This window comes from Vitis vinifera, chromosome 13 (assembly GCF_030704535.1).
Source record: "Vitis vinifera cultivar Pinot Noir 40024 chromosome 13, ASM3070453v1".
In the NCBI taxonomy this organism is placed as follows: Eukaryota; Viridiplantae; Streptophyta; class Magnoliopsida; order Vitales; family Vitaceae; genus Vitis; species Vitis vinifera.
In genome coordinates, this window is record NC_081817.1 from 10,349,271 (window position 1) to 10,361,584 (window position 12,314).

The 12,314-nt window shown below is 41.6% G+C and overlaps 2 protein-coding genes across 3 annotated transcripts in view; both read right to left on the bottom strand.

Moving 5' to 3' along the window:
• LOC100244869 (phosphoacetylglucosamine mutase) overlaps positions 1 to 11,528 on the bottom strand; it is a 46,965-nt gene extending 35,437 nt beyond the window's left edge. The window contains exon 1 of one of the 2 annotated variants that reach the window (XM_010660462.3): positions 11,434 to 11,528. The gene's annotated coding sequence lies outside the window, so the exon portion shown is untranslated. The remainder of the gene's footprint in view (positions 1 to 11,433) is intronic. The other variant, XM_059741630.1, reaches the window with a different exon arrangement.
• LOC109123658 (vesicle-associated protein 1-1-like) lies at positions 2,924 to 3,334 on the bottom strand. Its single transcript, XM_059741900.1, has one exon. The coding sequence runs from the start codon at positions 3,332 to 3,334 to the stop codon at positions 2,924 to 2,926; it is 411 nt and encodes a 136-aa protein (XP_059597883.1).
• Positions 11,529 to 12,314: the final 786 nt, after the last annotated feature.

Sequence of the window (12,314 nt, forward strand, 5' to 3'; positions counted from 1 at the left end):
TCTCGGGCATCCTAAACTTGGCTGATAAACTGACCACTGGTGTTCCATCAAAATCCTCCAAAGTAACAACTCTGTCTGAAGTCATCAATTGTCTCAACCTCTACTCAAGCCTATCCATATGAGCATGTGGGTCCTCTGAGGTCGGGGTAGGCGCAGTGACAGGAGGTGGAGCAACCTCGGTCCGACTATGCAGGGTGAAATGTATAGCCTGTGGTGCTGACTGATTGGGTGGAGGGGGTGGTGGCACTATAGGGTCATACTGGGCGCCATCTTGAGGTAGGACCTGCTGGGCCTACTGCCCATCTATCCTTCGACTGAGGCTAGCTATAGCCTCCTGAATCGAAGCCATGGTCGCAGCAAATTGGTCAACGGTAACTATCTGTGAGTTTATATCTCTTTGATCTGATATCTGGTCTGACTTGTCTGATGCTATAATCAATCTGCCCTCAACTCTGATCCAAGAAGTCGAACCCAGACCGAATTAATCAATACCCTTATAATAGTGGAACTACTAGATAAGACACGGGGTAAGGGAAACTTCACGATGAATGTTTATCAAATATGCCCAAAGGTAACCCGGAAGTAATCGAACCAACATTCAATCCTAAGCAGATATATAAAAGACTACTACGAAGGTAATTAAACCTATCGCTATTGAATCGACTCTAAAGGCTCACAGATGCACCCACGTGTTAGGAAATGAAATCCTGATTGAAATATCTAAGGCTCAACCTATAAGGTCAAGGTGGCTCTAAAAAGAAGAGGAGTGGACTTTATAGGATCCCTAGCAGAAACGATCATACCCTTCGACAATGTGCAACCCTCTGCATGTCTCCGAAGAGACGGGGCGCTTCTATGCAAGGTGGTCATCACCTCCACACATGCACTACCTCGACATCCTAGGGGGTTTCCTATGGAGAAATCTCTCAAAACTCTCAACACTTAGTGGTCAACTCCAGTGCATAGTGAGTGGTGTAGGTGCATCTGAAAATCCTATGAAGCTAAAGCAGAAGATGAAACATACTGGTCTCACAAACATCCATGAAACCTAGCTCTAGGCTATACAGGTCTTCAATGATTGGACTCCAATCAGCGTCGATGTGTCAGTTTCCTCCAGAACGCTCTCAAACATCGATATAGCCCATCACTATACCTTATTCCTAACCTCCAGCTTGGTTGGAGGAACAAACACACACAAGGCCTCACACTTGCAAAAGTAAAAACTGAAATGAAAGAAATGACTGAAACCAAAGGGTTGGAGGTAATGGGATAGATGTGTGACCCACACAGAAAAGCGACATACGATCACATAGAGGATGACAGTCATGCAACATACAGTCAAGCAAAGTACAGATATATCACTCATGTCCACATAAAAGCCATGACAATCAAGATGAATGGTGACAGAGACAGCATGCTCGAAGATGATCAGGATAATATACAAGTAAGTGAATCAACCCATCAAGTCAAACAATATACAATAGTGAATCTATACATGTGAGGTGAGAAGAACAAACATGGCAAAATCAGAGTCACTATGCTAAGACAAGCAAAAACAAGCAAGACAATCAATCAAGTGAATCAACACAATCAACATATCAATCTCCCAAGTGGATACAATAACCAAGCATGCATCCCATGATATCAAGAGCTCTCAATGTGCAATCAACAATCGAGCAAATTGAAGCTCAAAGAAAGGTGAGTACCCACTAATCGACCAATCAAACGCCATATTTGCTTCATCTTAAGTTCAAGCTTGACCCTCTAGTGACCTCCCCAACGGATTCGCCATTTTGTGGACCCCGTATTTCGCACATGATGCGTTTCCACTCGATGACGAAACTAGCTTTTATTTATTTGTGAAAAATTGATTTTTTTAAAAAATAAAAAAGACTTGGAGTTGCCACTTATTTTTGTTTTATTTTTAAAAGGTAAACAAAATAAGAAAGAAAACCCTAAGTGTGACTCCTTATTTGGAAAAGGTGGCCTGTGAAAAATCGAGTATGGGCTCGAGGATCAGGTTACTTATTGGGAATATACGGTAAAGACTGTAGCACCCCTCTAAGTCGCTAAAAACGGGTCTTTACTAATAAAATGAAGCAATCATGACAATTGGTAAGGAGATCAATGAATACCCAGAACGATCATGCACATATGGGAATCAAAACATACATAAAGAATGGCCAAAGTGAGAGCGGGTGCGTACCTTGGCAGCGAGCTATAATGCGCTATCAAGAAATGTGGTTAGTGTACAATTAATGAACACAAACTATGTCACACATGCCACTAAATCGAGTAAGAAATCAGCATATATCACACTTCACTCAACTTTATTCTTAAAGGAAACATTCACTGATGTTGGGCCCCCACCCTAGCCCAATTTATTTTTGCATTAATTAATTTAATAAATTCCATCACTTGGAATTACGAAATTTAATTCTTTCTTATTTTTAAAACATTTAAAAAAATCAAAGAAAATGTGAAAATTGCTCGCTGGGAAGAAAATGACGGCAAATTTTATTGAAAAATGGATTTTTGGGACCTAGAATAAAAAACTAAGGATGAAGATTTGAAAAATTAAAAAAATTTAAAAACTAGAAATTGGAAAACTATTTTAAAACTGGAAATTAGGAGATTATTTTAAAACCAAAGATGATGAAAATGAAATTGAGGCCATACAAACCTTGCAAAAGTGGGCTTAGGCCTTTTTATGGCAATTTCAGGAGGATGCACTATAGCTGGTCCCATAGAATTCTGATCCATAAACTCTTTGGGATGAATAGCAAGTTGACTCACCAAAGCGGCAATGGAGGTCGTCTCACCATCAACAGGGACCTCAATAGAACAGAATCTTCCCTTTAGGACCATTTCCATGTCCGTTACCATTGTCTATTGAAGGGCCCTTTGGCGAATGACCCTCTTCTCATCCTTCAGGAACTGGTGATGGTGGTTGAGGGGGAGAAACATAAACCACTTTCAACTTGCATTCCTTAACAATATGACCCGAATCCTTATTAAGCATATCTACAGTAATATCCGTTTGGCTCATGCCAGCAATGAGAACTGCACTTCGAATGAGAAACTTGTCTTTGTAGTGCAGATTAGAAGGAGCCTCCTTCTGTGCTCGCATGGTAACTATGACATCACATGTAGACCGAGGCAAGACAATTCTGGTATTCAGATGAACATGATACTTCTTCGAATTCATTGTTTTCACCTTGAAAACTACATGGTTCTCGATCTTATTCGGTAATTGAAGAGAACAAGAGATCTGCTTCTTCAGTTCGAAAGGGAACTTACGTTCCAAAGGTTCGATGCTTAGAAGCTTCCCCATACTCACTTTCTCATGGGCAACGAAAACCTATTTATCATACTCCCAAGAATCCCTAGAAGCTCACTAATACCACTATGTTATTCTGTCTCATGCATGAACCGATAAAGCATATTATTAATGGTCTTTCTAATAAAGACTTGGCGCACCACAATAGAGATTTGCCAAACATCAACACCAAGGGCCAATAGATCAGTAGGGATGAGCACATGAGAGGAACCAAATTAGAACTCATATACGATGTCTCTCATGTTTTAATATATGACTCCACGGGTAGCAGAGGCTATGTGATCATGACTGCACATCTAGTCCATCAATCAATCAACCTAGTGTCATGAAGTTGGAAGTAGATTCAGAGCAAGAGGCGTCAAGGCAACTCCCATGTCCCAGGAAGAAAACGCGCTCTAGATGAAGAATAGAAGAAGTTTCATCCCACTGAACCTTGAGGTATCTCCATTTCGATCCAGACCACCTCATGAAATTTGCATATATAGAGACTGCATACCAAGTTGTAGTGAGAACACCAAGATGCGTGCTGTGATTGGATGTGACTGAAGATGGGCCATTTCTTAGTGGTCTGTTGTCTAGTGCTGGCTCAAAAGGCGTCATCCTCAATAATGAAGATGATAGTAGGTTGAAATGGGTGGTACCGTGAGAGAAATGGGTATAGAGAGTGGCTAAAGGAATGGCCCACGTAGGAGTTCATGCATGATGAGGATGAATAGGAAAGGAAATATATGAGGGAATGAATGAGAAATTGAGCGAGAGGGACGTGGGAGGAAAACGAGTTTAATGGGTATAAGTGATAATGTAGAGAGAGAAAACGGGTATGAAGAGTTCGGTGGGTGTGAAACGATGGGTTTGATGGAAGGTAGGATGGATGAGAGATGAAGGATGAAGTGGGTTAAAGAGTATTAAAGAACTGGTGATATGCATGGAATGTTAGGAAGGATGAGGTGGTGAGCTTGGGTGTGGGTGTGGGTATGGTTATGAGCATGGTGATGGGCATAATGGAATATGAGGGATGGAGAGGAATGATGGAGACATTTGCAAAGGTTTGTGTGGCCATGCAATGGTGGGAGGAATGGGTTTAATGGGTATTGGAAAATAGGTATGAAGGGTGTTTGGTGGGGAAAGATGAGTATGATGAGCATTGCATGGGTGTGAAAGATGATAGATATGAGTGATTTTGGATATGGTGGGCATGAGGAGTGTAGACATCATGGGTGAAGTGGGTAGTGTGAGAAGTGAACGGTGATGGGTATAGTGATGGAAGCATGATTCTGGTGTGTGCATGAGCTGGAAATGGGCATGGTGGGCATGAAAGTGACCATGCGCATGGGATGGGTGTGAAGTATAGCCACAGGTAGTGAGAGAAAAATGGGTATGAAGGACATGATTGGTAGAGTGAGTTGTTGGCTTTGTTTCTTTTAACACTCTATATCCACCACCACCACAAGCATAGCTCGCTCAAAGAGTTTAAAGGGTGACCTACTCATAAGCTTTGAATATCCCCGCTTCCATCTTCTTCAATACCACAAATGAGACATCTTGATATTACACAGTCACGAACCAATGGAAGGAACTCATGAAAACAATTGATTAAAAGTGGCACAAGGTTCTTTAACTTCTTGATGATGAGATTAAACCCTATAGGGTGTTTAAACAACCCAGTGCCACAGACTTATTCTTTTCCTAAGCTCGTGCGGCATTTAGACAAGTCAAGACACTTGATCTTGCTAAGTTAGCCTTACTTCCAATGCTTAGCTTGTTTCGCTAAGACGCTAGCAACTCGGGAGTTTCAGAAGGCGTACTAGGCAACTCTTAAACAATGGAAGCTTTATTGCTTTCAAAGGAAACTATAAAATGCTTGGAAGCTCACTTGCTTGGTTGGTTAGGTTCTTGGGTGGTGCCTTGGCCAAATGAGGGTCTCACCTATTTATAGGCACCAATGGAACTCTCTGAAACCTTGGAGGGTTCCTTACAAATCAAGAAGATTCTAGAATACCCTACACAATTCTATGTATAAACCTATGTACAAGAATAATCAAGAGATTCCTAGAATTCTCTAGAAAGCCTTGGACTCCTCTCATGTCTTCCACCATAGTGTAGAGATGTGTGGATATCTCTAGGCATCTCTAGAACCTTCCACACTCTTCCTACCAATGGCTTAGTGTAGATGGCTCCAGGAGTTTCCAGAAGTTTCTTGGGCTCTATATAAGCCTATGGGGAGGTTCATTTGAAGCATCCTGTGACACTCTCCCCCACCTATGCTATCGACGTCCTCGTCGTTGCTTCTTTTTGGAACCTCTCAATGTGTTTCCAGAACCATCTCAAGGAATTTGCATGTTCCCAGCTTGCCTGCCTCTTAGGTAGTCCTTTCCATCGGACTAGATACTCTATCATAGGAGGGACTCCTTACCTCCTGGTGACCCGTTCAGCCAAAATATTTTTCACCTCTTTCTCCCGTGAAGCCTCTTATGGATGCAGATCCCTGCACTTTCGATGCTTAGAGTGTTGCTTCCTCTTACCCATTGAGTTCACATTTCCCCTAGTGACCTTGTCGATGTGTGTACGAGCTACCTCAGCCAGCTCCCCTTTTTCCTCATTTACTTGCACCTCTGATAGTGAGGAGGTATTAGGCGTACTAGGCTTTGGGTTGACTTAGAAGGCACCTAGCAGCTGCATCGAGCTCATATGTGCTTCACACTCCTGCTCCATTTTCTCGATCATGGCACTGAGCGCCTTCCTCTTTGAACAATCCCGTGCCCAATATGGACCGTCACACAGGAAGCATTTGATTTTAGGCGTAAAGTTCTTCCTTTCCACCTTACCCCTTCCTTTCCTGACGTTAGGCGTCTTGCCTGATCTCATTCTAAGAGCACTGTGGTCTCTTGAAACCTCGTCTCCCCCACCCGTGGCGTGGCTATCCTCCAAAGACTCAACTTTGGAGGCAACTCATCCTCAGTCATGTTAGGAATCTCAAGCATGAGTGAAGAGAATTCCTTAACATAGTCTTGTATCGAGCATGTATGCTTGAGACACCTCATGTTTTTCCTAGCCAGGTAAGCCACGTCCTCTGGGTAGAACTGCCTCTTGATCTCCTTCTTGAAGTCTTCCCATGTCTCTATGGTGCAAATGCCTTTCTCCATATCGGCAAACCTCTGACGCCACCATAGAGTAGTTGTGCCAGTAAGGTAGAAGGTTGCAGTCCTTACCTTAGTCATCTTATTAGTCAATGCGATAGCCTCAAAGTATCACTCCATATGCCATAAGAAGTTGTCCAACTCCTTGGCATCACACTTGCCACTAAACCCTTGTGGCTTCGGTACTTCCACCCTAGATGCCTCCTGGGTGGCCCTAACTCGTGCCGACATAACAGCCTTGTAGATGGCCAACTCCTGCCTAACTTCCTGGTCTCAGGACTCCATTTGAGTGGCCAAGGTCTCTATTCTTGACTCCATGCTAGCAAGCATACTCAAGACCTTTTCTTGGAAGGACACAAACCCCTCGTGTGACACTAGCTGAACCTATGAGACTAGCACCCCCTCACAAAGGTCTTGGATTTGCTTCCTTAGATCCTCTAAGCCATTCTCCATGCCTTACTTGATCAAGTCCAACCCCTCCCGAGTGTCCACCATGGCTAGCTCCACCATAGCTAACCTTGCCTCCATGTTGGGTCTCTAGAGTCCAGATGAAGTTGCAAAACTAGTGAAGCAAAGGGTGCTTAATGTCACAAGATGCTTCAAATGATCCTTCCCATGGGTTTATATAGAGCCTAGGAAGCTTCTGGAGACTCCTACACTTATCCATTAGTGGGAAGAGTGTAGAAGCTTCTAGAGATGCCTAGAGAAGTCTACACATCTCTACATTATGGTGGAAGGCATGAGAGGAGTCTAAGGCTTTCTAGAGAATTCTAGAGGTCTTTTGTACATAGACTTGTACATAGAATGGTGTAGGGTGTTCTAGAATCTTCTTGATTTGTAAGGAACCCTCCAAGGTTCCAAAGAGTTCCATTGGTGCCTATAAATAGGTAAGGACTTCATTTAGCTAGGGCACCAAGCAAGTGAGTCCCCAAAAACACTTGTAAAGCTTCATTTGAGCAATAAAAGCTTCCATTATTTAAGTGTCGCCTACTACGCCTTCTAAAACTTTCGAGTCGTGAGCATCTTAGCCTAACAAGCTAAGCATTGAGAGTAAGGCTAACTTAGTAAGATCAAGTGTACGAAGCAAGCATAGTAAAGGAAGCATGCTGGGCTCCAACGTTGAGTAGACTAACGAGGAAACCCATGGAAGGGAGATCGAGCCTACTACACAAGACGACAAGAAGGATAAATCTCCTGATGCCATAGCCAACATGGAGGCAAGGCTATCCAATGTGGAACTAGCCATGGTAGACATTTAGGAAGGGGTGGACTTGATCGAGCAAGACATGGAAAAGGTCTTAGAGGATTTAAGGGAGCATATCCAAGACCTTCGTGAGGGGGTCCTAGGCTCACAAGTTCAGCCGATGTCACACGAGGAGTTCATGTCCTTCCAAGACAAGGTCATGAACATGTTTGCTAGTGTAGAGTCAAGGGTGGAGGCCTTGGTTGCGCACATGGATGCCCAAGACCAAGAGGTTCGACAAGAGTTGACCATTTATAAGACTGTCGTATCAGCGCGAGTCATGGCCACTCATGAGGCACCAAGGGTGGAGGTGTCCAAGCCACATACGTTCAGTGGTAAGAAGGATGACAAGGAACTAGATAATTTCTTATGGCACATGGAGCGCTACTTTAAGGCTATTGCACTAACGAATGAAGCCACTAAGGTACGCACTGCGATCCTTTACCTCACTGATAATGTTACTCTATGGTGGTGTCGGATGTTTGTCGATATAGAAAAAGGGACGTGCATCATAGACACATGGGATGCCTTTAAGCAAGAAATCAAAAGACAATTATATCCTGAAGATGTGGCTTACCTAGCGATGAAGAATATGAAGCGTCTCAAGCACACAAGCTTGATCTATGAGTATGTCAAAGAGTTCTCTACACTTATGCTTGAGATACCTAACATGTCCAAGGAGGAGCTACTATTCAATTTCATGGACAACTTGCAAAGCTAGGGCGAGCAAGAGTTGAGGAGACGTGGTGTCCAAACCTAGCCACGACCATGGAGTAGTAGAGTCCTTGGTGGAATATAAAAGGGGAGATTCTTCCAAGCCCAAGCCACAGTCCAAGGGTAATCATGCTAAAGGTGGGGAAGACAAGGGATCAAGGGGGTACACCCCTAAAGAATGATCAAGTAGGACTACTAGTGGCAAGGAGGGTAAGGACAAAGATAAAAGAAAGGAGTTCACGCCCATGACTAATTGCTTCCTATGCGATGCGCCACATTAAACGTGAGACTGCCCCAAGAGGAAAGCCCTAAATGTTATGATAGAGGAAAATGAGAAGGAGGGTGATGCTCATGTGGGATCGTTACAACTCCTAAATGCTCTCAAGGCCAAGTCGGTGCCTAAGACGCCTCTAAGCAAATGGCTAATGTATGTAGAGACCCTTGTAAATGGTGCTTCCTTTACTATGCCCACTTCGTAGCCACGCTTTGATGCCACTTGTCATGGACTTAGTCTTTTCCTAAGCTCGTACGACACTTGGACAAGTCAAGACACTTGATCTTGTTAAGTCAGCCTTACTTCCAATGCTTAGCTTGTTCCACTAAGGCGCTCGCGACTCGAGAGTTTTAGAAGGCGTAGTAGGTGACTCTTAAAGAATGAAAGCTTTATTGCTTTCAAAGGAGTCTATACAATGCTTGGAAGCTCACTTGCTTGGTTGGTTAGGTTCTTGGGTGGTGTCTTAGCCAAATGAGGGTCTCACCTATTTATAGGCACCAATGGAACTCTTTGGAACTTTGGAGGGCTCCTTATAAATCAAGAAAATTCTAGAATACCTTACACAATTCTAGGTACAAACCTATGTACAAGAATAATCAAGAGATTCCTAGAATTTTCTAGAAAGCCTTGGACTCCTCTCATGCCTTCCACCATAGTGTAGAGATGTGTGGACATCTCTAGGCATTTCTAGAACCTTCCACACTCTTTCTACCAATGGCTTAGTGTAGATGACTCTAGGAGTCTCCAGAAGCTTCCTGGGCTCTATATAAGCCCATGGGGAGGCTCATTTGAAGCATCATGTGACACCAGGCTCAAAAGCATGCAAACTCCTTTACCCAGCAAGGTTTCCTTCAAATGATGAGATAACTTTTCTTGTATTACATGACAACAGTCTCAAACAGTGCACCAACCCAGTAATTGCATACTCAGAATCCTCTTACCGTGATGAATATGTCACTTTTGTGTTTAGATAATCACTAGACATTCACCTACCGAGAATATGTCCTCTGTAATTCCTTGCTCCCATGGGCAGAGATGAGAAAAAATGATGCATTCCATGAATAGGTACCGAAAACAAGGGAAGATGGGAAAAAACAACACAAAAGAAAACAAATAAAAAAAAAATTCAGAGGCTTCACTTCATGAGTTATCAGTGAGCCTTCTGATTAGGTGAGAAAAACCACATCAAATGCAACCATGGGTATAATCCTTGGGTATTTCACAATAGAGGCAAAGCAAGCTAAGATTTTCGGCAAATGGGAATTCTGAATCATATTTCAACAAGCAATCAAGTGGCCTTCCTTATCCACCCCAAACACATCTACAAACATTCAAACATCAACAAGAAACATAGAGGAGTAATAAAAATCCAAATCAAACAATAAATCTGTTGCATCCATACCTGAGAGTGCCCTTCTCCAGTAAAGTCCCGTTTAGCCTTAAATGCCCTCCCTCCTCCTCCAAAGCCAACGAAAACTAATGAACCCCCCTCTCTCCCTCTCTCACTCTCTGGTTATCCCTCTCAAACAATCTTTAGCCATCTCCCCTCTGTCTCCCCTAAGCTCAGGCCATTTTCCCTCGAGTCCCAAAAATGCTCCTCACTCTCTCAGTAACAGACATGCTCCCTTTGTCTCAGCCACCCGTTCCTCTCCAGCAGCCTCCATTTCTGTTCAGTTATGTCTCCTCTTTGCCCAGCTATGTCTCCCCTTTTTTAAACAACTCACCCATCAGTTGCTTCTCTTCCTACTTTCCATCCCGTCTAGCCACCCAAAAATAGCTCATTCCCACTATGGCCGCCTAGAGCAGCCCACACACTAACTGTTCTTCCGTCACCTTCTATCTTCTTTGGCTGCCCGAGAACGGCTCCTTCTCAGGGTGGCCAGAAGAATAATAAAAAATAAAATGAAACCTTTCCATCTGAGGGGACAATTCTAGACTATCTAAAGAGATGGTTAGGCAAGAGCAATGAATGTTGGTTGAGTTGTTACCTCACGTGTTGTGGCCTATCACGCTAAGAAAACTCCTTGATGAAGTGAAACTTTCCAGAAGCTTGGGAAATTTTCGAGAGTTCTGGTACTTCCAGGGTAAGTCGGGAGACATGCATGTCCCCCAAATGAAGTCTTTAAATCAGAATCGACAGTATTGAGATCAATTTTCTCTTCTGCATCATTTTTTGTTTTTCCAACAAGACCAGAGAATCTGGGCTTAAATTCCTTAATTTTTAAGTCCAAAATCTCAAACCAAGAATCCTAGAACTTCCTCAACTGTCTCCATACCAGCACTTGCAATCTTTCAATGCAGCCAACACTAAAACGCATTAAGTTCACGAAAAGAAAAAAACTTCACAAGCCCTAACATAAGCAGATCCGAAGGAGAAAGCACAAAAACCATTGAACATTGAACATGCTCTTCAACCTATCCCTCCATACGATTCCCAATAAAACCAAGGAAAATAAACAAAAAGAAAATAATAAGAGATTTCAAATCTGAAGTTAGCAGTTTCCTCAGTTTGCGTGATTTGAAATAATTGGGAGAAAAAAAAAACTAAATGTCGGACTCGAAATTTTCAAATTCACTTTTGTATCTGCAACCATTTTCTCGGCAACCAAACAGAGCATTAATTGAAACCAAAACAGGATAGAAAAAATATTAAAAATAAATAAAAATAAAAGAAGAAGAACAAGAAGAAGAAGAAGAAGAAGGGTTAATTAAGTTGGAGGCGTACCGGTGAAAGATGCATTGAAATGCAGCGTTTTGAGGATCTAAGATCTAGATTCCGTCGATCTCGTCGGACTGAAGCAGGTCTTTCCGGATACAGGTAGAGAACAAAACGCGCCCACAGGCCACTGCTACCCTTCGTCCCTTCCCAATGCTGATTACTTGTCACGTGTTAATTGCACGTGCCGCTCTCCCAAATATAATTTATTAATTCCTGGATTACTTAGCAAGGTAAGTCTACCTGTTTTTGTTTTCAAAACCAGAAACTTCTACATAGAATAAAACAATTTTGTTTTTAAAAATCACTTTTAAAGGTTCTAAAATTGAAGGATGTTTTATTAAATAAGTTTGATAAAGTAAACCGAGCTACTTGATAAATCAATTTAGTGACTTAATAAGGGTCAATGCTTATTTAGATATTTTTTTTTCTATTTTTAAAATAAAAAATAATTGAACTTTCTACATAAAAAGTAACTTTTTGGTAAAATATATGGAGTACTTGGATATATTTAGAAAATCATTTTTAAAATTTTAAAATTTGAGGTAATAAATTTTTTTAATATCTCAAACAAATGATATTTTGAAATAATTTTATTTGAATTTTATAAAACATAACTAATCTTGTTAAAAGTATATTTGAAAGTAATTTTTGGCAAAACACTTTCATCTATAGTGTTTTTATTATTAATGTTTTTCAAGAAAATTGCTTAATGTTGGGATATGAGGTAAAAAAAATGTTTTGATAGTAAAAAAAAAAAAAAAGGTGATTTTTATAAAATTCATGTCATTATCCAAAAATCATCTTAAATAATTTTTTTTAAATATTAAAAGTAATTTTTTAAGGCTATAGGCGTCTGGTAAAATTTAATACTTAATACTTAATAACTT